Source organism: Hippocampus comes, unplaced genomic scaffold (genome assembly GCF_001891065.2).
Source record: "Hippocampus comes isolate QL1 unplaced genomic scaffold, H_comes_QL1_v1.1 scaffold37, whole genome shotgun sequence".
Lineage (NCBI taxonomy): Eukaryota > Metazoa > Chordata > Actinopteri > Syngnathiformes > Syngnathidae > Hippocampus > Hippocampus comes.
In genome coordinates, this window is record NW_017805535.1 from 264,768 (window position 1) to 290,682 (window position 25,915).

A 25,915-nucleotide genomic window follows, 5' to 3' on the forward strand; every position below is an offset into this window, starting at 1 on the left:
AAAGGCTTGTGCTTCGGATGCTTGGCTATGGGTCATATTAGTAAGTTTTGCAAGAAAAGAACAGAGTGTAAGGAATGTGCTTTAAAACACCCAGACATTCTACACAAAGTTAAAGAAGAAGATTTGGCCTCCCAGGAAAATGATGCTCAAGAACATTCAAGCCCTCAAGCTACAGTAGAACGAGAGGCAGCTTGCCTCACCGGGGCCGGTGAAAGTGATTGCGTGCTGTCAATTATACTGGTGAGAATCAAATCGAGAAAGAGCGACAAGCACATCGAAACATATGCTTTCATGGATCCGGGAAGCACGGCAACATTCATAACAGAAGCCCTGCGCAAAAAATTAAACGTTAATGGGAAACCAACCCAAATACTCTTGAGCACCTTGAGTCAAGAAGAATCGGAAGGACCAAAGTGCACAAACAGTTATGTGATATCAGACTTGGAGGTATGTGGCCTGGAAGAAAACAGATTCATTGAGCTACCCAAGGCGTACACCCATGGTAGTATACCAGTGCACAATGAGAACATCCCCAAGCCATCAGAAATACGGAAGTGGCCCTATCTTCACGAAGTGCGAGTGCCAGAAATAAAAGCAGATGTTGGCTTGCTTATTGGAGCAAATTGTCCAAGAGCAATGGAGCCATGGCACGTTATAAACAGTCGAAACAGAGGACCCTATGCGGTGAAGACTGCTCTTGGCTGGGTCGTGAATGGCCTCCTAAGAAAAGAACCACAAGGCGATGACAACAAACATCACAGTTCAGTGAATAGGATCACAGTGATGGAAATTGAAAGGCTACTGGTACAACAGTACAACACTGATTTCCCAGAGCGTAACTACGATGACAAAGAAGAAATGTCTCAAGACGACAAGCAGTTCATGCAGTTTGTGGATAAAACAACTACCTTCGTGAACGGACACTACTGCATTGGATTGCCACTCAAGAATGACAAACTGCCAATGCCGAACAACCGATGTCTCGCAGAACAGCGCATGGTTAGTTTGCAGAGGAAACTCAAAAAGGATCCAAAGTTCTATGAAGACTACAAGGCCTTCATGGATACTGTAATCCAAAAGGGATATGCCATTCGAGTCCCAACTGATCAGATGAACAGTATGTAAAGACCACAGAAAACCCAGCGGATCTATCAAGCAGAGGCATGAAAGCCAGAAACTTGACACAATCACAAACATGGATTGACGGACCAAGCTTCCTACACAAAGACGAATGCGACTGGCCTGCACAACGCATGCAAAGAAAAGAAAAACTGCAAGACGATCCTGAGGTGAAGAACGTGGCAACAGTTAAAGTGATCAACGCGGAAGATGTAGCAGAAACAATGCAGAAACTTACCGACCATTATTCGAAATGGCAGAGACTAAAAAGAGCTGTAGCCTGGATGTTAAAATCAAGAAAGACCTTGCGACAACTCAGACGAAAGAAAAGCGTTGTCAGCGTATGCGAACCACAATGAAAAGAATCCTGAACAGCGTAAAGCAAAATTGAAAAACGTCATGAAGAAATACAGAACAAAAAGAAAAAGATGGAAACAAGTTCAATACTTGGCGGACCTATTTTGGACGAGGTGGACTCGTGAGTACCTCCCGCTGCTCCAAGAGCGCCAAAAATGGCCGACAACAAGACAAAACTTTGGAATAGGAGATGTCGTGCTTCTCGTGGACAACACTTCACCGCGCAACTCCTGGCCACTTGGGAAAGTGGTCGAGACCCTACCGGACTCAAGCGGAATGGTACGAAGAGTCAAGATACGGACCAAGACCAACACGTTGGAGAGACCAGTGAACAAACTTTGTTTGCTGGAAGAAGCAGTTCAAGAAGAAAAGACTTCTTAAACCCCCAAAATTGGGATTTTCAAGAGACTTTAAGTTACTGTTTTTGAAAATAGTGATGTTGTAATTTGAAGTTTAGTTGAGAAGTTAATAATTGCTTAGTCCTCCTGCCTAACCAATTAGGGGCCGGATATGTAGGTGCCAATTTGACATTGGTTGAATTTTGTGTGTTCCATTTGCTGTTTAGTATTAATATGTTCAATTGGCATATTTTATGATTTGATACAATACAGACAAACGAATTAGACAAACTGAAGAGAACTTTTTTGTATACTTTATTTTTTAATAAACAGAAAATACAAAGAAGTCAATGTCGTGTTGTTTGCGTTCAAGACTCGTCATTACGCTGGCCTCAAAGGTGCACCGGAATAGCACCGACAAGTTGTAATGAGACTTAATTCTTCTTAAAATGACCTGTGTGCAACAATAAAAACAACAAACAAGGGCTGACTTTTTTTCATGTCCCAAATCTCTATTCGATTATATGTTCTATTTTAATGTTTAAAGAATGTTTGAGGTGACAAACCTACAAAGGTTGGTGGCTATTCCAATCTCCTCATTATATCAGGGTGTACGGTAATACCGTCACTAATTTTAGACTTATTTTGTAGTTTGCATCACGAGTCTCTCTAGTATAAGCTGGACTCGTAGCTCAAATTCGCAATCGATGTTTGCTTACATTTTAACCACCGAATCTTGAATCAGTTTGAGTGGGTTTCTAATTGCACTTTTGCCAAAACACACATCATCGTCCTCCCCCATTGCCCTCCAAAAAAATCATAATAGTAAGTGGTAAATGAAGTGCACTTTTATCATGCTTTATGTATACCATGTGCTGTCCCAAGTGCTTAACCAAGCCGCAAATTCATTTTGTGGAAATCATACCGATGTGCTAACGGCAACGCAGCATCAACTTTTCATTTAAAATAACTTAGAACCCAGGGTGTTCTTACAACCATTCATCCATCTATTTCCTGAACGGATTATCCCTCTAGAGCGGGGGTCCGCAACCCATGGCTCTAGAGCCGCATGCGGCTCTTTAGCGCTGCCTTAGTGGCTCCCTGGAGCTTTTTGAAAAATGTTTGAAAATGGAAAAAGATGGGGGAGGGAAATATATTTTTTGTTTTAATAAGGTTTCTGTGGGAGGACAGACATGACACAAATAGTCTTAAAGTTTTCCAATGCAATAAAAATGTGCAGAATAAATATTACATTTCAACATTTCTGTCAACCAAGATTTGCGTCACAGCCTGCGACACGCATTTCTATTAGCAGGGTGGGATACCAGGCAGGTGGCTGTTGTTTAAAAAAAAAAAAAAAAAATGTCAAACATGAACTACATCAAATCAAAATATCGCACTTGCCTCACAGATGAGACCTTGCAGTCCTGCGTAAAAATTAAAGTTACATCTTACATGCCCAATGTTGAGAAACTGACCAGTGATGTCCGAAAACAAAAGTCACATTAAAAGGGTAAGAACACAATCCTGTCATGCGCACATATTTAGTAACAAAGTGGCTGTTTTTGTAAAGTGCTTTCTGATTTTTGTCAGTATATATTTCAAATGACCCTTAGGGATATTATTGTGTTTTGTTGCTCAGGTCCAAGGACAGCTGCGTTGGTTGCGTGTCAAACGAGAAGAGGATGCTGCTGTGTTTTACCCTTGCACTGACTTCCTTGGCATTTGCAAGTAAGTCAAACTTACATGTATTTGATTTTATAAACTTTACTTTTTCAAAAGACTGCTGTTTTATTTTTTGAATGCAGGATGCATTTTAATGTACGTACTCTGTGTGTTGTCCAGATAATGGGCACGTTATGCACTTTCTATTTTATTGATGTTTTTTCGAATCCTCAAAATAAAAATGACATCCAAAACTGGATTTTGTTTCTTGAATTTCATCAAAGCAATGAAACATAATTCATTAATATTGTAATGAAGTTATACTTGTGGCGGCATCATACAACAGAGTAGTTCACCTGTTGCTTCATTTTCTACAGGAAGCACTGCAGGGGAAAAAAAAAAATTTAATTATGAAGGCTCATTGTATATTTGTAACCAATTTGGTCATTTTGATGTTCTATTTTAATGTTTAAAGAATGTTTGAGGTGACAAACCTACAAAGGTTGGTGGCTATTCCAATCTCCTCATTATATCAGGGTGTACGGTAATACCGTCACTAATTTTAGACTTATTTTGTAGTTTGCATCACGAGTCTCTCTAGTATAAGCTGGACTCGTAGCTCAAATTCGCAATCGATGTTTGCTTACATTTTAACCACCGAATCTTGAATCAGTTTGAGTGGGTTTCTAATTGCACTTTTGCCAAAACACACATCATCGTCCTCCCCCATTGCCCTCCAAAAAAATCATAATAGTAAGTGGTAAATGAAGTGCACTTTTATCATGCTTTATGTATACCATGTGCTGTCCCAAGTGCTTAACCAAGCCGCAAATTCATTTTGTGGAAATCATACCGATGTGCTAACGGCAACGCAGCATCAACTTTTCATTTAAAATAACTTAGAACCCAGGGTGTTCTTACAACCATTCATCCATCTATTTCCTGAACGGATTATCCCTCTAGAGCGGGGGTCCGCAACCCATGGCTCTAGAGCCGCATGCGGCTCTTTAGCGCTGCCTTAGTGGCTCCCTGGAGCTTTTTGAAAAATGTTTGAAAATGGAAAAAGATGGGGGAGGGAAATATATTTTTTGTTTTAATAAGGTTTCTGTGGGAGGACAGACATGACACAAATAGTCTTAAAGTTTTCCAATGCAATAAAAATGTGCAGAATAAATATTACATTTCAACATTTCTGTCAACCAAGATTTGCGTCACAGCCTGCGACACGCATTTCTATTAGCAGGGTGGGATACCAGGCAGGTGGCTGTTGTTTAAAAAAAAAAAAAAAAAAAAAGTCAAACATGAACTACATCAAATCAAAATATCGCACTTGCCTCACAGATGAGACCTTGCAGTCCTGCGTAAAAATTAAAGTTACATCTTACATGCCCAATGTTGAGAAACTGACCAGTGATGTCCGAAAACAAAAGTCACATTAAAAGGGTAAGAACACAATCCTGTCATGCGCACATATTTAGTAACAAAGTGGCTGTTTTTGTAAAGTGCTTTCTGATTTTTGTCAGTATATATTTCAAATGACCCTTAGGGATATTATTGTGTTTTGTTGCTCAGGTCCAAGGACAGCTGCGTTGGTTGCGTGTCAAACGAGAAGAGGATGCTGCTGTGTTTTACCCTTGCACTGACTTCCTTGGCATTTGCAAGTAAGTCAAACTTACATGTATTTGATTTTATAAACTTTACTTTTTCAAAAGACTGCTGTTTTATTTTTTGAATGCAGGATGCATTTTAATGTACGTACTCTGTGTGTTGTCCAGATAATGGGCACGTTATGCACTTTCTATTTTATCGATGTTTTTTCGAATCCTCAAAATAAAAATGACATCCAAAACTGGATTTTGTTTCTTGAATTTCATCAAAGCAATGAAACATAATTCATTAATATTGTAATGAAGTTATACTTGTGGCGGCATCATACAACAGAGTAGTTCACCTGTTGCTTCATTTTCTACAGGAAGCACTGCAGGGGAAAAAAAAAAATTTAATTATGAAGGCTCATTGTATATTTGTAACCAATTTGGTCATTTTGATAGTAGGTCAATATAGCTAATATAGATACGTACAGTGTGTGTTGCCTTTATTGTTAGGCTTATATTTTTTTGTGGCTCCAGAAATATTTGTTTTTTTGCTCCAATTTGGCTCTTTCAACATTTTGGGTTGCCGACCCCTGCTCTAGACCAACTTTAATTCGATCCACTTGTCAACAAGCTGCTAGCACAAACTCCCTTTGTACGCTGCTGTGAGAGGCCAGCAATAAAATAAAGTCAAACTCACCCCCGGGATGTGAAAGTGGTATTGTGCTCACCAGTCACCCACCAAATCGCTCTCAAATAACATGAAATTATAAATATTTTATACTATATTAATCTAACGGCCCGGTGATCCAGTGGTTAGCGCATCAACCTCACAGCGCAGAGGTACCAGGTTCAATTCCAGCTCCGGTCTCCCTGTGTGGAGTTTGCATGTTCTCCTCGGGCTTGTGTGAGTTTTCTCTGGGTACTCCGGTTTCCTCCCCCATTCCAAAAACATGCATGGCAGGCTGATTGGACACTCTAAATCGTCCCTAGGTGTGAGTGTGAGCACGGATGGGTGTTCGTCTCTGTGTGCCCTGCAATTGGCTGGCAACCGGTTCAGGGTGTCCCCCACCTACTGCCCGAAGACGGCTGGGATAGGCTCCAGCACCCTCCGCGACCCTTGTGAGGATAAGCGGATCAGAAAATGGATGGATGGATATATTAATCTACTTTTAAGCATGTAGGCCACTCGTCGTTGCTGACATATGCTGTGTCGGAGCTTAATTCATCCCACATTTGCGGTTCGCTCAGCGAGGATGATTTTCTCTCGAAAGACAATAACTAATTTTGTGACGTTGTTTTAGTGAACACGTAAAACAGTGCAAGTCAAAACGTTTCGTAAATTATCAACTCTAATTGACTGATATGAATATAAACTTCTATGAAAATATGACTGAATTACAGTGTTACTTTTTTTCACATGCTCAGTTTATATTCACACTACAAAACTTAATATCTAATCTTTGACCTTTTCTGGCCTCTATATCTGGTTCAAGTCATTAGCTCGGGAAGGTTTTAACCTGATGCACAAAAAAAGTGCAGCACGGTGCAAAGGCCAATGACATGACTCGTCAATTTAAAAATCAATATATTTTATATTAAAAAAAGCAAAAATGCATTTATTTCATCCCATTCCTTCAAGAAATTTGTGCTGATAGTGAAGTTAGGGTGGTGCGTGTGTGTGTGTGTGTGTGTGTGTGTGTGTGTGTGTGTGTTTATAAAATATATTCAGTCATTCATTCATTTTCCGAACCGCTAAATCCTCACTAGGGTCCTGGGGGGTGTTGGAGCCTATCCCAGCTGTCTTCGGGCAGTAGGTGGGGGACACCCTGAACTGGTTGCCAGCCAATCGCAGGGCACACAGAAACGAACAACCATTCACGCTCATACTCACACCTAGGAACAATTTGGAGTGTTCAATCAGCCTGCCATGCATGTTTTTGGAATGTGGGAGGAAACCGGAAGACCCGTAGAAAACCCACATAAGCCCGGGGAGAACATGCAAACTCCACACAGGAAGGCCGCAGCTGGAATTGAACCCGGTCCAGTACCTCTGCACTGTGAAGTCGACATGCTAACCACTCGACTACCGGGCCGCCCTATAAAATTATATAATTTTGCCAAATCGTTCAGGCGAAAGAAGTGGCATCATTTCAATTTTGCATTTCATTTTTGCTGTGCTTTTCTAGTAGCATTATACTTGACTTGCACATCTCTGTTCTGAGTCCAAAAAAAGAAACCATCATTGACCATGACAAGCAATCAGCACACATGCATTGATCCAAAAATATATATGACTGATAAAAAAATGTATAGTTGATATTTCAGTGTTTCAATGTTTTGCTTCACATGGAGTGGGCTAAAAAAAATTTTAAGGGGTGGAATGAACTGCTCAGGCAGAGAAAGCAGGTCTTTTTTTCCATTGACAAACAAATAACGTCCGTCAGAATCCAATCTCCACAGATAATGAGAAGTGTCACGGTTTGTTGTTGAAATAATGTCAACTTCCGCAGCTACTGTGAAACACAAGGAAGTGGTGGTCAAAGATACTTTTCTACGGCAGCAGAAAACCAGCCACATGAAAAATGCGACAAGCAGGTTCACTCGTCAAGGTTTGGAAATTGTGCAGTAGTAATTAGCAGCGGGCTCGGGGGCTACAGCTCCCCACTCCAGAATGACCATCATGCTGTTATTTGGGCGGAAGCTACGTAACGGTTATGCAAAATGTGATTTCGCATTGCAACAAACATGCGTTGCTTGAGCCTAAAACACACCTGTCAAAGTAGCAACAACGATGCCATTCATTAACAATGCAATTTGACCATCGCCTCCGCCAGCCATAGCCACTAAGTTCACCTTTTTTATCAATGCGTCAATAATATTGCTTGATTATTAACATATAGTAGTAACATGCATGCGCATCTTATGTTCGCCGGCAGTAGAATCACTGCTGACAAGTCGTTCCTGTAGCCAGAGTACCTACCAACAAATTTGAGACCGGCGAGTCTCCAGCATGAATATCTTTCCAATTGTCCAAAAGCAATAATCGGTTCCAAACACAAATACATATAAAATGTGACGGAGAAATCAAACATTTAAAACTGACTAGATGTGGCCAACGTGAAATAGTTGGCAATGGAGGACACTTTTCAAGATGGCGTTGCCGTCCAGTCAATAGCATCGATCCCTTCCCCCACAGCAAACGAGGGGTTGGTCGCTCAGGCAGTAACAGTAATGCCATTGGTTGGCAACCCAATCACTCCAAAATGTCTCTTGTGTTCTATTGGTTACTAAGCACTCTGTACGAGAATAATATAACGAATCGGAATTATGGTTCCTATGCAAGGCAACGCAGTCGATAATTTCCAAAATGAACACGATATTTTCTAAAAGTCACAAACAATGTATTTTATCTTCATCTGATATTATCATTGAAAATGTGGCCAGCTAGTGAACTATGATCATTAGGACTTTTGACCAAGGACGGGTGTGCAGTGGTGATCAACCCCCTTTTATTATTGACATAGACAATCAATTCATTATTCATATGTTTAAAAATTCATGGCGGTAGATTTAGTTTAATTAACATTTCATCGATATTGATTGTACCTCCAACAGACGTCAGCTTTCTGTTTTTGGGGCGAAACCATACATCCACACACCTTGTTTGTGATTAATCGAACAGCCTACCCACAGCAACGTGGTGCCAACTGGCCCAGATAACCCCACAAAGACAACACAAATAGCTCATGGGTCTGTCCTAAAAATAGCTCACCAGTGATGGGACATTGTGATTTTCTAGGAATGTTGTAGACGTCATCATATGAAAATGTAAAAACTGGCCGAGATTTAAAGAAATAAAGTGTTGCATATTGATGTTTATCTGTTTCCTAATCATTGTGAAAAATCATTAACATGATCAGTGCGTTGAGATAAATTAATATTATTAATCATTAATAACATACAATAATGACATTATTAAGAGTCGATCCATCCATCCATTTTTTGATCTGCTTATCCTCACACGGGTCGCGGGGTGTGCTGGAGCCAATTCCAGCTGTCTTCGGGCAGGAGGCGGGGTACACCCTGAACTGGTTCCCAGCCAACCGCAGGGCACACAGAGACGAACCATTCGCGCTCACAGTCACACCTCGGGACAATTTAGAGTGTTCCATTAACCTACCATACATGCTTTTGGTATGTGGGAGGAAACCGGAGGACCCGGAGAAAACTCACGCAGGCACGGGGAGAACATGCAAACTCCACACAGGAAGGCCGGAGCCGGAATTGACCCCACGCCCTCTGCACTGTGAGGCGGTTGTTGTCTGTGTGTGCCCTGCGATTGCCTGGCAACCGGTTCAGGGTGCCCCCACCCCCCGCCCCTACTGCCCGAAGACGGCTGAGACAGGTTCCAGCACCCCACACGACTCTTGTGAGGATAAGGCGGGTCGGAAAATGGATGGATGGAAATAAAATTACATGTGAAGCCATGCATTTCAATGTAATGATCCTGTTCTTTTGTTTCTCCAGCAGGTGTCAGTGGAAGGCTTCTTTTCCATCGTACATACCTGATGCCAACGTGATGTGATCATCATGATTCAGCCATGTATTTAACCCTGGAGAACCCACAGGGTCAAATTTGACCCCTATAAATTCTGCTACTCAAATGCTACCCTTAAATCCCAAAGGGTCAAATTTGGCCCTAATCTTAAATTAGGATTAAAGCATTAAATATTTGAAAAAACATATTTTGGTGTTCATTGAACACATAGCAAGCATTTAATGTAAAATTCATCATTTTCCAAAGAAGAAAACGGTTCTTGGGTTCTCCAGGGTTAAGGACTGCCAAGATCCCATGTCTCTTGTCGGATAATTGACCTTGCTGCTGCTCGTGCTCAAGTGTTGTTTTCTGGACCTCTCGCTCTTGTCACTTTTGCATCTACTTCCTCAGCAGTAAGTATTGATATTATTTTGTCTTTGATCTTGCTCTTATTTTGTTTTTGTGTAATTGGATGCTTGCCATTTCATGTATATTCTCGGTGTTACTATTACCTTGCCTTTTGCAGGAGCTTTTTTATATGCCTTGTTTTTCCTGGTACCTGATGACCAGCGATTTCTGTTCAAGAGAGTCTGGTCCTGCAGCTTCTTCGACCTTTTGTGCAGGCAGTGAGGGGCACTCTACAATTTGCCTACCAAGAGAGGATGGCTGTTGATGATGCAATCTACCTTTTACATCGTGCCCTCACATACCTGGATGCGGGTGGTTGTATGGTGAGAATACAAATTTTTGACTTCTGCACTGCTTTTAATACTATCCATCCGAGCCTTCTCCAGGAGAGACTTAACAACATCGTTGTGTACCACCATCTTGTGCACTGGATTACAGATTATTTGACCGACATAGTCTGTTTGAGTAGAGGCAGTGGGGGTGTTTGTCCTTGTTGCGGGGAGAGAGTCGGCCTTACTCTTCCTCCGCGTGTTCGTTAATTTCGGACGATGATGATGTTGGTTATCCAAATACAGGCTGGAGACGATGAACAGTACCTTCGAAGGTTTTATTTGCAAAATATTCCGGGCACCCGCGGTTTACAGACAATGGCTGCGGATCACGAGTGCGAAGGTGTAAGAGATTCACAACACATTTATATCGTCAGAGGGGCGGTAACGAAACTTATGACGTGGCATCGGAACTCTGTTTCTCCTAAACTAATCAGCTTGTATCAACTGGTGCTTTCTGAAGGTCTGTGTGTCTCCACAAGGTCTCCACTAAGGAAGTACTGATATCATCAAGTGATTGATGATTCAATCAAGTGATTGATGATTCAAGGGTGAAAAGGTCTACTTGCAGGCATGAGGAGAGGAGGCAGGGTGTGTGTGTTCCCATGCTGACATAGGATAGTTGTACAGCATGTTCAAACATGGGCAGAATACACACTTCATCCTCTACACTGATTTTCTCAATCGGCGCACCACAAGGTATGGTGCTCTCGCCCCTCCTCTTCACACTCAACACATCAGATTTCCGCTACAACTCAGATACGTCATATGCAGAAGTTCTCAGACAACTCTGCAATGGTGGCATTTATTAGGGGGAGTAATGAGAGTGAATCTCGTGGCCTGGTCGCTGATTCTGTGGAGCGGTGCCAGCAGAATTACCTCCGATACGTTGCAAAAACAAGGGAGGTTGTATTTGACTTTCGCCGGGCACATCCCACCCTGCAGCCCATCACCATTGAGGGATCAGATGTGGAGGTGGTCTCCACATACAAGCAGCTGGACAGCAAGCTGAGATGGGCAGCTATTTTGGAAGCGGTAGAACAGAATGGTCTTCCTGGTTGGCCTCCTCCAGGGTCCACCCTGAGCTTTTTTTTATTTTTATTTTTTTACATCCAACTATTGTGTCCAGTGTGTTGGTTCTGGAACGAGAGCTGATCCCACAAACGCAGACGAGGATAAGATTGAGTACAAAAGGCTTATTTACAAAATAAGGTTGCAAGACCGACAAAGGACAACAGAAATCTCTGGGCGCAACCAAGGGTAAAATAACACTACTAACAAAAAGAGCTTGCGAAAGGCAGGAGAAATAACTAACGCAAAATCACTTATCCAAAAACGACGGGGCAAGGCCAATCAATAAATATCATGCACCGAGGATAGCAATATCAAAAACAAACGAAGAAAACAAGAAAAACAAACCAGAATATGACAAGGCCAGGAACGGGAGCGACAAATGTCTCGAATTACGCACTTGGACGAGAGCAAGACGAATTATCAGACAACCGGTGACGGCTTGACAATCTCTTCAAACAGGTGACAGATCATGACATGATGAGGAACAAGTGCGGAATGGGAGGATGAGCCCTCCACTGCCACCTGCTGGAGACAAAACAAAACGGAATCATGACACAGTGTCCTGTTTTATGCTGTTGTGTGTTGGAGGGGGGCAGTATTAGAAGAGAGCACACTCGGCGGCCGAACAAGCTCATTACGAAGGCATGCGCAGTAGTCTGTCTGGGTTTGGACTCATGGAGAAAGTGCTGGAGAAGAGAACACTCTCCAAAATGAGGGTCATCCTGTCCAATAAGAGCCACCCTTTGTACCCCATCTTCTCCTGACGGAGGAGTTATGTGAGCTCCAGGTTCCGCTCACTGGGGGTCTCTCCTGAAAGACTTAGTGTCTCGTTTGTCCCGTCCAGAAGACGCAGGACAGCATGCTGTCCTAACATTGTTTCTCCATTGTTTAACAATGCCTGCGATTGGCTGGCAAACGGTTCAGGGTGTCCCCCGCCTACTGCCCGAAAACAGCTGGGATAGGCTCTCGCACGCTCCGCGACCCTTGTGAGGATTAAGCGGATCAGAAGATGGATGGATGGGTGCATGTTTAACAATGCCCTGATTTCATTTTTAATTTAATCCATCTTTTGAATTTGATTCTATTTATAATGGGACTGCTTTTGTGTGAGTGTGAGCAACAGATCAATGTGTAATTTCCCTCGGGATTAATAAGGTATCTATGTATCTATACACTACAAATGAGGGCATTAAAACACGCTGTAAAAGATACATTGTAAAGGTTGTTCAAAAACGATACTTTGGACGAGTAGGGGTTAAAACTTTTGTCAATTTTAATATTGTCAATGTACAGTAACAGACAGACCAGATAAAACAAGCTCGGAGAAAACAAACAAAAAGTAAAAAAAAAAAAAAATGCAGTAACCAGAAGAGCCAGCAAATTGTAACATTTTGAGAATCAACAGAAATATCAACTTTTGTGAAAATCAGTCATCATAGAGAGGTCTTGGAATTGATGAATTCAAATGTGTTACAACCGTATTACAATTAGTTCTTCACTGACTGAAAATTAACATGTTCAGTGGTTATTTCTGTCATTAAAAAAAAAAAAATCTTGAAAACAAATCAGCCAAACAAACGTCACAAAAAAGAAAAGGCAACTGAACGGCCTCCACAGAACATACACAATATATGTTATCTATCGCAGCCAGAAGCAAAATGCAAAGCTCTCGGGTTCGTCCCTTTAGCATCTGGTTTGAATGCACCGAAAACAACACTTTCATGCAACCTGGAGTAAGAGTAGGATTCATACGAGGCTCAAGAAAACGACGCGCGAGCTGTCCTTCCTCCAGATTCCTCATATTCACTGTCGTAAGAAAATAAACCATGACAACTCTGGGTAAGAAATAGTAAAGGTTCAAAGTGTTGCCCTCTGGCCTGAACTTACAATATTCTATTAGACAAGCAAGCCTTTGTTGGTTAACGTGGAAGCATTTTTATATTCTATCCGTTGGAAGGCTATTTTATGGGGAGGAAAACTTGAAGGAATTCTTTACGACTTGTCCAGTTCTGTTATTTTACCACAAGGGAAAACGCCTGCCAAACTCTGGTTCAACACTCATCAGTTACATCACAATATAAAACTTTTATTTCTCCCCTCTTTTAGTAATCACGGTTATCTGTTAACTCTATATTGACACCGATGAGGCTTTTGCATAATATCTTCAGTTCAACTAGCAAACACACACCGCAAGGAAAACTGACTGCAGTTCCAGATCCTTCTGGCCCCGCTTTGAGCTCTGTCGACACCTTCAAACACACAATTTACTCAAACACAAAAAGCTATAGACCTAATTATGTAAAAGCATAGAATGTTGCAAAGGGGTGGGGAGTAATTCCATTTTTCTTCTTCTTAAATTCTTTGGTAAACATGATTTCACCTCCCAGACGGCCTGCAGTTTTCGCCATTGAGAAGAAAGAAACGAATGCAGGTGTAATGATTTATGAGCACGTCTGTTTACTAAGTGACGGTTACCAAAAGCAACTCGGACAAGAAACATGAAACCCACCAACAAGGTCTCAAATGGATGACATGTTGAGACGCTGATGGTTGTCGAGTTCTTCCTCTTTTATTGGACGACACGACTTCAGACATGTTTTAGAAAAGGAATTGGCTTCAGTTCAATGCCTAGTTTCTAATGGTACTCGTCCCCCACAAACTAACTTTTGTTGGTGTCCCGAGTCAGTTGATTTCATTTGTAGCACTTAAGAAATGCATTAGTAATACTAATGTTACAGTTTGACATCATTCCAAATTGTTTAAAAATGTCACAATTTTGTCCAAACTGAGGGAAAAAAAAAGCAAACTGCAGTGCTTCAAGATGCTTCATAGTCTCTCCCTCTCTCTCTGTCTGTCTCTCTCTCTCTCTTTTTTTTTAAACGAAAGGCGGTCCAATACTTGGATCCCAAGATCCTCCCAAAGATAATTAGTGCTCGAGCATCTATTCAGTTACAAAGAGTGTAGTAGAGTGGAATCCAAGAATATCGAGAACACAAGACTAACATAACACTAATATATGTGTATAAATGGATGGTCCTCACCATGCGTTAACGCTAGATTGCAGCTCAGAGGAACTCAGGCGTCTCCTCTTTTTCAGGACAAATAAGGGGGATCACAGGTCTACAAACACATTGAAATCACAGATGTTCATTGAAACATTTTGTGTGACTGTATATAATAAACATGTTGAATTTGAAATGACAAAGAAAATGCAATGTTATCTTCGTAACAGTGTGTGTGTGTGTGAGAGAAAGAGAGAGAGAGAGAGAGAGAGAGAGAGAGAGAGAGAGAGAGAGAGAGAGAGAGAGAGCAAAAAAAAAAAAGCATTTTCGGGCCACAGCTGGTACTTAAGAGGAGACGTCAATTCTTCAAAAGATTTTTCCTTTCTTCTTGTTCTTCTCCATGGTCCTAGTTGAGGAAACAAGAAAGGTGGATTAGAAAAGGGCCACAATCCACAGCTCGTACCTGCACTTCTCAATTAAAGCCCCATTGAAATCTGAAATTGCCTCGTGAAGCAGGACGTGTGTGGTCTGGACTGTGCATGTTCATGAACTAAATCCGATCAAAGTAATTCAATCCGAATACTGCACTAATGACTGAATGCGTGGTCATAAGTCCATCAAAAAGAAGGTGCCTTCTCGATGTCTTGCCCATGGATTGGTTTTACGTAGACGTAGTTTGACAGATTTTTTTTCCCCCTTACAAAATTGCTTTGGCTTTCCTTTGCTTAATGGCAAATTCCAGCCTGGCCTTTCTAGTCTTTGCTCATGACTGATTTTGCATATTCTGGGGTAACTTCCATACTTTGATTCCTAAAGCCATCTCTAAAGTTACTAATGGTTGTTTTAGAGCTGCTCTCAAAACATTTGTGTCATCAACTGACGCTTGATTTTGTTGAGCTGCCGGTTTTTGTTGAGCTGGGTAGTCACTGAAATTGAAAGAATGAATTTCAATATACACGACATTTTTGAAAACTACCGTATTGGCCGAATATAAGACGGTGTTTTTTTTGCATTGAAATAAAACTGAAAAAGTAGGGGTCGTATTATATTCAGGGTCTAGACGTTATACTCATTCACGACGCTAGATGGCGCCAGATATCATTGAAGCGAATGCTGAACTTGACTCCCCAGGCCAAAGTGAACCCCTGTCACGAAGAATAAAAATAAAAATAGCGGTAGCATGAAGATGAAAAGTAAAAAATAGCGGGAAGAAAGAAAAGAGAAGAAAATAATAGAAGAGATAACAGAAAATGGAGAAACGTAGCGACAATCTGGAGAAAAGTGGGTCAAAGATCGGCCAGGTTAACCGGCAGCTGAGAAGTTATGATGTAATTTACATTTCAAAAACCAGAAGCCATTCATTTACGTATGTGAGGGCACTTTAGTTTACATATTTAAAATGTTCAGATATTACAATTTGAATGAGGCAAAATAACATGCTTTTTCTCTCAAATATATTGTTATCATCATTTGTTTCAGATGTACTGTAATTATTTTCTGTATAAAAATTAATTTGGTGTTCAAAAAGTCTTTTTTCAAACTTGAGTCTTGAAAAAGAGGGGGCCATCTTATAATAAGGGCCGTCTTATATTTGGGCCAATATGGTAATATAAAGAGCCTGAAACTCTTTATGTTCCCCATTGAGTTGTTTCCCTGTTAGTGTTCCTATGCCATCGAGTGGTGATTACTAGCAGGAACCAATTGTAACCTAAAAGGGTTCTGCCCGACACTAATCATTCACCGACACACACTCAAACAGACAACTACCTTGTGAGCTCTGCGCAGCCATTATGAAACGAAGCCCATACCAAAAGCATAGTTAACGACTGACAAAACAAAGGAAGAAGGAGACAAGCAAGACTTTTAAAGGACATTTAACCCCTTGTGAATGTGAGCGCACGAGGTTTGTGTGCCTTTTTGGTGAATCAGAATCAGAATCATCTTTATTGGCCAAGTATGTAGAAAACACAAGGAATTTGTCTCCGGTAGTAGAGGCTACACTAGTATCATCAATAACAAGCGACTATGATAAACAAAGACATGACAAATAAATATGGAAAGACATTCCGTAATGTAAGGGTACCGTTGCCTTAAAGTGCAGAAAATACAGTAGCCTGCTACAATTTCATGCTTGTTTGGACATAAAGTAGATCACAATTTGGCAATATGCGTTTGTCACTGTTCCAACAGAAAGCCATGCACTCATAATACGATGTGATACTCGTAAAGAGTGTGTGGTATGTGAACATTAACAGGGTTCAAAATGCTCGAATCGAAGGCATCAACCACTGTCAAGCAACCTGATACCTTTACATTCATCGCTATGCCTTCTTTTTACCGCATCAACACCGACCGCTCTTGTCTCATGTCCCTGAGCTTGGGATAAGACGTTATTTTTTTCCTCCATTTTGTCTGTGTTGTTTTCACTGGACAGCCAAAATCTTCTGCTCATGTTCACTCTGACATTATGCCGCCACCACCTCTCCTATCGGAGATCTGTTGCACAACCGAGCTTGGACCAAACTGAATATTTTTCAATGTGGAAAAAATGAGTCTGCGCCACATACACAATAACTAGATTGGTTGACACCACACTACGACAGAAATTCTGCAGCATTTCATTTGCTCAAGCTGTTTGTGGGTGTCTGTTACTTACTTAGAGGCATCCAATTTCTGCTGCTCCAGGATTCTCTGCTGAGCCTCCCAGTTGGCCTTCTCATCTTCAAACACTCGTCTTTTCTCCTCAAGCTCTTTGTACTGTGCCTCCAAGTTCCTTTTCATTTGTTCGTGACGTCGCTCCAGCTGCAGGTTGAAACGGCAGACACAGATATAAAACCGCAAACAGGCTCAGAACATATGGAAATCAAATAAGGTGATTATTCAGGTAACACAAGATGAATTGTAGGGGTCACCAATGTGGTGCCCGTGGGCAAATTTCTCATTTTATAAGTGTGTATCACACTGGCAGCCCTTCGCCTTAATCAGGATCCAAGTAACTTTCACTTTACAAAAGGTCGGTGATGCCTGATGTATAAAAACACACTTGTACCTCAGCCTCTGAATCCTTCAGTTTCTGTTTCTTCTCCTTAACCTTCATTTCAAAGACTTGTTCCATTTCCGCCTCCATCTTCTTCATTTTCATCACATGTTCCCTCCGCTCCTCTTCCATCTGTGCCAAGGGACTCCTGTTCAAAATAGCATCAGTCATTTTTAACTTAAAAGTTGCTTTAGTTGACATTCATTCGCACATATCAACAAGGGCCTTTATTTCTGGTCTACACACATATAGAATATTCATATCTACAGTGAACAGGAAAATATTTACATTAACAGTGATGCCTTGATTTCTGAGATGAACTTGTTCCATCTCCATGCACGCAGATTATATTACCTGTATATCAAATCAAGCCTTCCCATAGAAATGAATGGACATCCCATTAATCCGTTCTTAACACAAAGAACCACACAACAAATGAAAACAGTACTGTATTGTAAGTATATACTTTATACAAACATTATAGAAGGAAAGGTAAAGAAATAAAGTGGTTTTGAGAGAATTATGTGAATGCGCGCGCACACACACACACACACACACACACACACACACACACACACACACACACACACACACACACACACACACAGGAATACATTGGCATCTTGTGCCTTTAAATGATGTGATCTCTCGCTCTGTCTCTCTCTCTCTCTCTCTCTTTCCCCCTCTCTCTCTCTCCCTCACTCTCGTTCTTGCACTCTCTCACATAGAAAGTGAGAGATGTTTATGTCGGTAGGTACTGTACATACTGGAGAATATACTGAAATATAACCTTGATATTCTCTACCTACCTATTATCTAACTATTGATGTGTATATATCCACCATCTATGCGTGATCCTGGTCATGCGACACCCATGCGGGTGCATGCGCAGTCATGTGAAGTTTCACACCATTCGCAATGGTTGTAGTAATTATAAGCTGCCGGTGTCTTTTCTGAACAGTTAAGTGTACATAGGGAGAAAGCAAGCGGGACACTGGCTGGGTCATTTACAAAGTGGCATATCATTTACAAATGATAACCTTATGTGGGCACATGAATCAGCAATGTTTTAGTCTGAGAAAAGTGATGGCGCCTACTTAGTAAGTTGTCCCTTGGTCTTGGTGTTATCCACTCCATTACAGGTGACAGCGGCAAGTTTCTTACTGCGGTAATTCTCATAGTGGACGTTGTTGGTGACATCCTTCAGATCCTGCATGTGGGTCCTGTTGATGGGCAAAGGGTTGGGGGAGCAAAGTTGTATTCGATGAAGTTTCACGGTGATTCAGGTTAGTGTTGTGCAACAAGAGCTGAATCAAAGACAACTGGACTCGACATGTTTGACTTACTCTCAAGCATTTGGGCATGTGCTGTTCTGAGCTTGTTGAGAAGATTGTGTGTGAGACTATAAAATGGCTTTTTCTTGAAGGGAAAATATACTTTAAGCAGTGAAGTGGAGTGGCTGCAACTCTTACCTGATTAACATGTTGCGCAACACGGTAAAATCGCAATGTTCCCCATTCTCCACTGAAACACACACAAAAACAAGTGGGGGACACAATGGTCACACAAATATTAGAATGACTCTGAATGAGCATATTTACTCATCATAATTGTTGGTTGCAATCAGTAATAGGGAAGAGGGGAAAATGTCGGCTTAACATTTGCAACTAGGCTTAACTTTTGCAGTTAATGTGAAAGAAAAACTACGTTTATTGTTATTTACATGATATAAGTACAAAAATAAACAAGTTAGTGGTTGTGATGAATAATCCAGTTCATGAGTTATTTTGACGCATACGAGTCGGCGTTAAAATGAATTCATATGACTGGTTGCAGAGGGAGAGCTCAGTGAGATATTTCCCAAGATAGTCTGTGTTTCAAGTCAAGGGTAATATAAAACAAGCTTTTATAAGAGGCTCCAAATATATGTGCAAAAAAAAAAAAAAAAAAAAAACATCCGCGCACAATGGGTTTGGTAAATGTGCTTTAATCTTTTTGAGCGGTATGCATCCCAGAAGCCTAAATTCTTGAGGACTGTAAATATGGCGCTCTGGAAGGATAAACAAAACAAAACAAAAAAAAAAACCCTGAATATTCAGAAAACCATGTCCATGTATGAGAAATCCTGCTCTGATAACAGAGTATCTGATATTTCTGATCCTGACAAGTCTATTGATTTCCATGGTTATAAAATCGACACGAGGAACTCATCAATACCGACAACTGATGCTGTATGCTTGTACTCACACTTGGAAAAATCGCCGATACTAAAATAACGGTACCACTTTAGCAGCCTGACATAATCGCTGTGCAGGTGATATAGGACATGGAGCAAGATTGTTAGTAAAACATGGAATTACTGCAGATGTTAAATGTCAGTAATAAGTGTTTCATTTGAGTGAAACTTGGGCCATGTTCAAGAAACGTTTGCATGAAACTAAAACACATTTTCATCACATATGGAAGACGCACTGGCAGTAAAGACAATTGTACTCTTTATCGGCAAGTACTCAAATGTCAGTATTTCTACTCCTACTGTCTGACAAAAGTGATATTGGTAGATCCCTAGTCTACACACAACAGGGTTTTGTTGAGTTAAAAAATTACTAAGAGACCAAGAGGAATCATTTTCTGTGTGTACCCCGACTTCCTCTCAATTCCAAAAACAAACACATTCACATGTTAGGTTACTGTTGGAATAAATGTAATTCTGTTATCCCATATTTACTCTCAGTGTAACTACAAAACCTTTGTTCCAGAGTGCGACCTCGCAAATACTTCATTTACAATGGGGTAGGTTGATAATGGGAGACCTGTCGACCCGGGAGAGCTCAGCCTGCTCCTGTTCTGGCTTTTAAGTCAACGTCCTTTTGTGAAGTAAACGGCTTCTGATCAAATTAAATGTTGCTTGTGAGATGATAACATCAACCCCAGGACACAATGTGAGGGACATTCAAAGCTGTGTTCGTGGACCACCGACCTCCAGCAGGAGCCGTCTGATCACCTCAGGAATGAACTGTGTGTTCTCATTGAAAGTCTCCTCTACTGAAACTGTTGTGAAATTTGCATATACTCCCCACACCCATTAGAAGATCGTGTATCAGGGACATCCTTCCAATAAATGCAAGGAGACAAACGCGGTCTCTTCAGAGTTGCCCCGGAACCTGTAACGGTTTACAAGGCAGAGCCAGCTGAAGAGCTGCTCCGAGATTGTGAACCGAGACATGTTTTAGCGCAGGGGCCCCCAACCTTTTTTGCCCCACAGACCGGTTTATGTCAGACAATATTTTCAGGGACCGGCATTTAAGGTGTGGTGGAAATAATCCAACAAAATAATATGGTATGAGCTGCATGAAAACTGTGGTGTTTTCGAAATATAATAATAAACACAAGGAGCGTCAAATCTGGCCGCAACACTCCGATCGCTCTGGCAATGTTTAATGCCATCAAAATACGATACAACGCAAATTCAAAGTGCATGAAAATGACGACTCACCACAGCACCGAGCTTGATTTTCTGCAACCAGACGGTCCCATCTCAGGGTAATAGGAGACAATGACACCTCAAGTGTGTGGTTTATGTCCAGTCTACTTCGTAATTTTGTTTTCGTCACCGTTGCTGCAGAAACCCCCCGCCTCACACAGGTAGGATGTCGGAAATAGCAAAAGTGCTATTGTGGCGATCTCAGAGTATTCAGCCATAACTTTAATCCAGTTGTCTCAAATGTACTTTTAAGGCCGCCGTCATTTACGATCTCAAGCAGTTTTTTTACTCATTTTGCGAGCTCCTGCGTTTTGTTTTGAAGTAATCGGTCACGTGACGGAGAAGCGTGGCTTGATGTGTGTGAAGCGTGACACACATCAAGGGACCCCTGTTTTGGCGGGCTCTCTCTTGCAAGAAAGACAACCATGCCTGCCTCCTGAGTCTTCCTGTTCCTGATGTATTCTTAGCGTCAGCATAAACCTAACAGTTACTTCTATCCATCCATCCATTTTCCGATCCACTTTATCCTCACACGGGTTGCGGGGGGTGCTGGAGCATATCCCAGCCGTCTTCGGGCAGTAGGCGGGGGACACCCTGAACCGGTTGCCATCCAATCGCAGGGAACACACAGGTACGAAACGAACAACCATTCAGGCTCACACTCACACCTAGGGACAATTTAGAGTGTTCAATCAGCCTGCCATGCATGTTTTTGGAATGTGGGAGGAAACCGGATTACCCGGAGAAAATCCACGCGAGCCCAGGGAGAACATGCAAACTCCACACAGGGAGGCCGGAGCTGGAAATGTGAGGTTACTTGCAGACTCTATATTGTCCTTCGGGTGTGAACATGATTGTAAATGGTGTTTATTTATTTATTTAGTTTTTTAATATGTGCCCTACGATGGGTGGCAATCAGTACAAGGTGTACTCCACCTCTCGCTTGAAGTCACCTAGGATAGACACTGCTTTACCCACAACCCCCGTGAGCAACCCGCTTGAGGAGATTTCCGTTCTCGCGAGACGAGATTGGCGAGATCGGCCTTCACCTCGCGGAAAGCAGACGATTGCCAAGTTGTGTAACGTTAAAACAGGTGTTGCGAAAGTTTATTGCGGAGATTTCACAGCTAGAAGCAGCTAAAATTGGATAGTTTTTTTTTTTTTGCGATAAGTTGACTTTGAGAAAGCCTTGCATCATTGGAAGCAGAGTAAAGAGAGGAGAATTTATGAACTCAAAGACTGAACCATGGGATGAAATAAGAACCTATTTCTCAGCAAATCTTGTATGCCTAAATTATTTAATTTTTTGCAGCATTCGTTTATAAGAAATAAACATATTATCAACGTATATTATTGTTGTTTGTGTTATCATATGCAATTGAATAAGTAGACCATTTCAGAATTCGAAATTTGGGACTCTCTAAATGCATAATGGGACTCATACTTTTCTGATCAGCGAGTCCGTGGGACTCGCTGGGGTTCTTCTTCTTCTCTTCTTCTCCTTTCGGCTTGTCCCTTTTCAGGGGTTGCCACAGCGAGTCATTACTTTCCATCTTTCCCTGTTCTCTGCATCCTCTACTCTGACTCCAACTACCTGCATGTCTTCCCTCACGGCATCCATGAATCTCCTCTTTGGCCTTCCTCTCTGTCTCCTACCTGGTAGCTCCATCTCTAACATTTTCCTACCAATGTATCCACTGTCCCTCCTCTGTACATGTCCAAACCATCTCAGTCTGGCCTCTCTCACTTTTTCTCCAAACTTTCCTGTCTGAGTTGTCCCTCTGATGACCTCATTTCTGATCCTGTCCATCCTTGTCACTCCTCAGGAGAATCTCAGCATCTTTAACTCAGCCACCTCCAACTCTGCCTCCTGTCTTTTGCCAATTGCTAGTGTCTCGAGACCGTACATCATGGCTAGTCTCACAACTGTTCTGTAAACTTTTCCCTTCACCTTAGCTGACACCCTTCTATCACAAATCACTCCTGACACTTTTCTCCAGCTGTTCCATCCTGCCTGCACGCTAGTCTTCACTTCCCTTCCACAATCTCCGCTGCTCTCAACTGTTGATCCTAGGTACTTAAATTCCTGTATCTTCGACACCTCTGCTCCCTGTAAACTCACCGTTCCACTGGTCTCCCTTTCATTTATGCACATGTACTCTGTCTTACTACGACTGACCTTCATTCCTCCTCTCTCCAGTGCAGACCTCCACCTTTCTAGGTTTTCTTGTAGCAGCTGCCTACTCTCACTAAAGATCACAATGTCATCTGCAAACATCATGGTCCAGGGCGACTCCTGTCTGACCTCATCTGTCAATCTATCCATCACCATAGCAAACAAGAAGGGGCTCAGGGCCGATCCTTGATGCAGTCCTACCTCCACCTTGAAGTCTTCTGTCCGTCCAACTGCACACCTCACCACTGTTGTACTATTCTCATACATGTCCTGAACCAACCTAACGTACTTCTCTGCAACCCCTGACTTCCTCATACAGAACCACAATTCCTCTCTTGGCACCCTGTCATAAGCCTTCTCTAAATCTACAAATACACAGTGCAGCTCCTTCCTACCTTCCCTGTACTTCTCCATCAGCATCCTCAGGGCAAATATTACATCTGTGGTGCTCTTCCTCGGCATGAAACCATACTGCTGTTCACAAATCTCCACTTCCTGTCTCAACCTGGCTTCAACTACTCTTTCCCAAACCTTCATCGTATGGCTCATCAACTTTATCCCCCTGTAGTTGCTACAACTCTGTACATCGCCCTTCTTATAGATTGGTACCAGGACACTCTTCCTCCACTCATCAGGAATCCTGTTCGTGTCTAATATTCTATTAAACAACCTAGACAGAAAATCAACCGACACCTCCCCTAAGCACTTCCATACCTCCACTGGTATGTCATCTGGACCAACCGCCTTCCCACTCTTCATCCTTTTTAATGCTTTCCTGACTTCATCCTTTCTAACCTGATCGACCTTCTTCTTAATCCTCTCTGGCTCTTCATTCCTACGTTCCCTATTGTTTTCCTCATTTAACAACTCCTCAAAGTATTCTTTCCATCTCCTCAACACACTTTCCTCACTCGTAATGACATTTCCCTCTCTGTCTTTAATCAACCTCACCTGCTGTACATCCTTCCCAGCCTGATTTCTCTGTCTCGCCAACCTGTACAATTCTTTTTCACCTTCCTTTGTGTCTAACCTCTCGTATAACTCCTCATATGCCTTTTGTTTGGCCTTGGCCACTTCTCTCTTCACTTCCCTTGTCATCTTCTTGTACTCCAGCCTGTTCTCTTCTGTTCTCTCACTATCCCATCGCTTCTTCGCTAATTTCTTCCTCTGTACACTTTCCTGAACCTCAACATTCCACCACCAAGTCTCTTTGTCCACCTTTCTCTGTCCTGAGGCCACACCGAGCACCTTCTTTCCTGTCTCCCTAATCACTGCTGCAGTAGTCTCCCAATCATCTGGGAATTCCTCAACGCTGCCCAGAACTGCCCATACCTCACTCCTAAATTCTTCACAACAGTCTTCTTTCCTCAATTTCCACCATTTTATTTTCTTCTCTGTCTTCACCCTCTTCCTTTTCCTCACCTCCATTGTCAGCTTGCACACTACTATCCTATGCTGTTTGGCTACACTCTCTCCTGGCACCACCTTACAGTCGTTAACCTCCCTCAGATTACCTCTTCTACATAGGATATAATCTATCGGTGTGGACCTGCCTCCACTCTTGTAAGTTATCAGGTGTTCTTCTCTCTTTTGGAAATAGGTGTTTACCACGGCCATTTCCATTCTTTTGGCAAAGTCTACCACTGCCTGTCCTTCCAAGTTCCTATCTCTAAGTCCAAACTTGCCCATCACTTCCTCATCACCTCTGTTACCTTCCCCTACATGACCATTTAAGTCTGCTCCAATCACTACTCTCTCTCCCCTGGGAATGCTCTCTGTCACTCTATCCATCTCATTCCAGAACTTTTCCTTTTCTTCTAACTCACAGCCCACCTGTGGGGCATACCCACTGACTACATTCATCATCACACCTTCTATCTCTACCTTCACGCACATCAACCTGTCTGACTCTCGTTTTACTTCTACTACATGTCTAGCATATTTTTCCTTTATAATCACCCCTACTCCATTCCTCTTCCCATCTACACCATGGTAGAACAGCTTGTAGCCTCCTCCAATGTTTCTAGCCTTGCTGCCCTTCCACCTTGTCTCCTGAACACACAGAATATCTACTCTCCTCCTCTCCATCATGTCAGCTAGTTCTCTGCCTTTCCCTGTCATTGTACCTACATTCAGAGTTCCTAACCTCAGACTAATACTTCTAAGCTTCCTCTTTTCCCTCTTTCTCTGTACCAATCGTCCTCCTCTTCTTTGTCTTCTTCTTTGACCAACAGTAGTCCAATTTCCAACAGTACCCTGTAGGTGAACAGCACTGTTGGCAGTCGTTTTTATCCTGGGCCCCGACCGATCCAGTATGGAAATCGTTTTATCAACTCGCATGTTCGTTTTGGCAAAAATTTTACGCCGGATGCCATTCCTGACGCAACCCTCCCCATTTTTCCGGGCTTGGGACCGGCACTGGGGAACAGTGTACCCCCAGGGGAGGGCACTGCTCCCTAGTGGCTGGGAGGTAAAATTATCACTGCAAAAGCGCTTTGCAGATCTGAGTGAGGAGTGGCTTTTCCTGTAAAATGCAACTGTGATCCTACTGCAAGCGATTAACTTTATTTGGGGTTAATAACAGTCATTTTCAAGAATGTCATGTTTGTTTAATGAGGGTTTTGGTGGTGGGGGGGGGGGTGTTACCAATTCTGTATCCAAGAACATCCCTGGATCTTTACACCCAACCACCCTCCAGTAAAAAATAGGACTTCTTTTTCAAATTTAATAGCACATCCAACGTACATTTAAGATCTATCTTGGTCTACGATTTATCGTGTGTGTGTGTATATAT

General features: G+C 42.0%; 2 protein-coding genes across 11 annotated transcripts in view; both read right to left on the minus strand.

The window, feature by feature from the left end:
• The window catches only part of ppp6r3 (protein phosphatase 6, regulatory subunit 3), a 61,498-nt gene extending 53,243 nt beyond the window's left edge, over positions 1 to 8,255 (minus strand). For 5 of the 7 annotated variants that reach the window (XM_019878160.1, XM_019878163.1, XM_019878157.1 and 2 more), the window contains exon 1: positions 8,055 to 8,255. In XM_019878160.1, coding sequence (XP_019733719.1) covers positions 8,055 to 8,086 — 32 coding nt within the window. In that variant the 5' untranslated portion in view covers positions 8,087 to 8,255. The remainder of the gene's footprint in view (positions 1 to 8,054) is intronic. The other 2 variants (XM_019878161.1, XM_019878158.1) reach the window with 1 other exon arrangement.
• A 6,413-nt stretch (positions 8,256 to 14,668) lies between these two features.
• Positions 14,669 to 25,915, minus strand: part of LOC109520743 (septin-7-like) — a 59,293-nt gene continuing 48,046 nt past the window's right edge. For 3 of the 4 annotated variants that reach the window (XM_019878170.1, XM_019878171.1, XM_019878172.1), the window contains 5 exons: positions 18,934 to 18,985; positions 18,559 to 18,684; positions 17,474 to 17,609; positions 17,081 to 17,226; positions 14,791 to 14,830 (listed from right to left, as the gene is read on the minus strand). In XM_019878170.1, the coding sequence (XP_019733729.1) occupies positions 14,791 to 14,830; positions 17,081 to 17,226; positions 17,474 to 17,609; positions 18,559 to 18,684; positions 18,934 to 18,985 (500 nt within the window). Of the gene's footprint in view, positions 14,831 to 17,080; positions 17,227 to 17,473; positions 17,610 to 18,558; positions 18,685 to 18,933; positions 18,986 to 25,915 lie in introns of all 4 variants that reach the window. The other variant, XM_019878169.1, reaches the window with a different exon arrangement.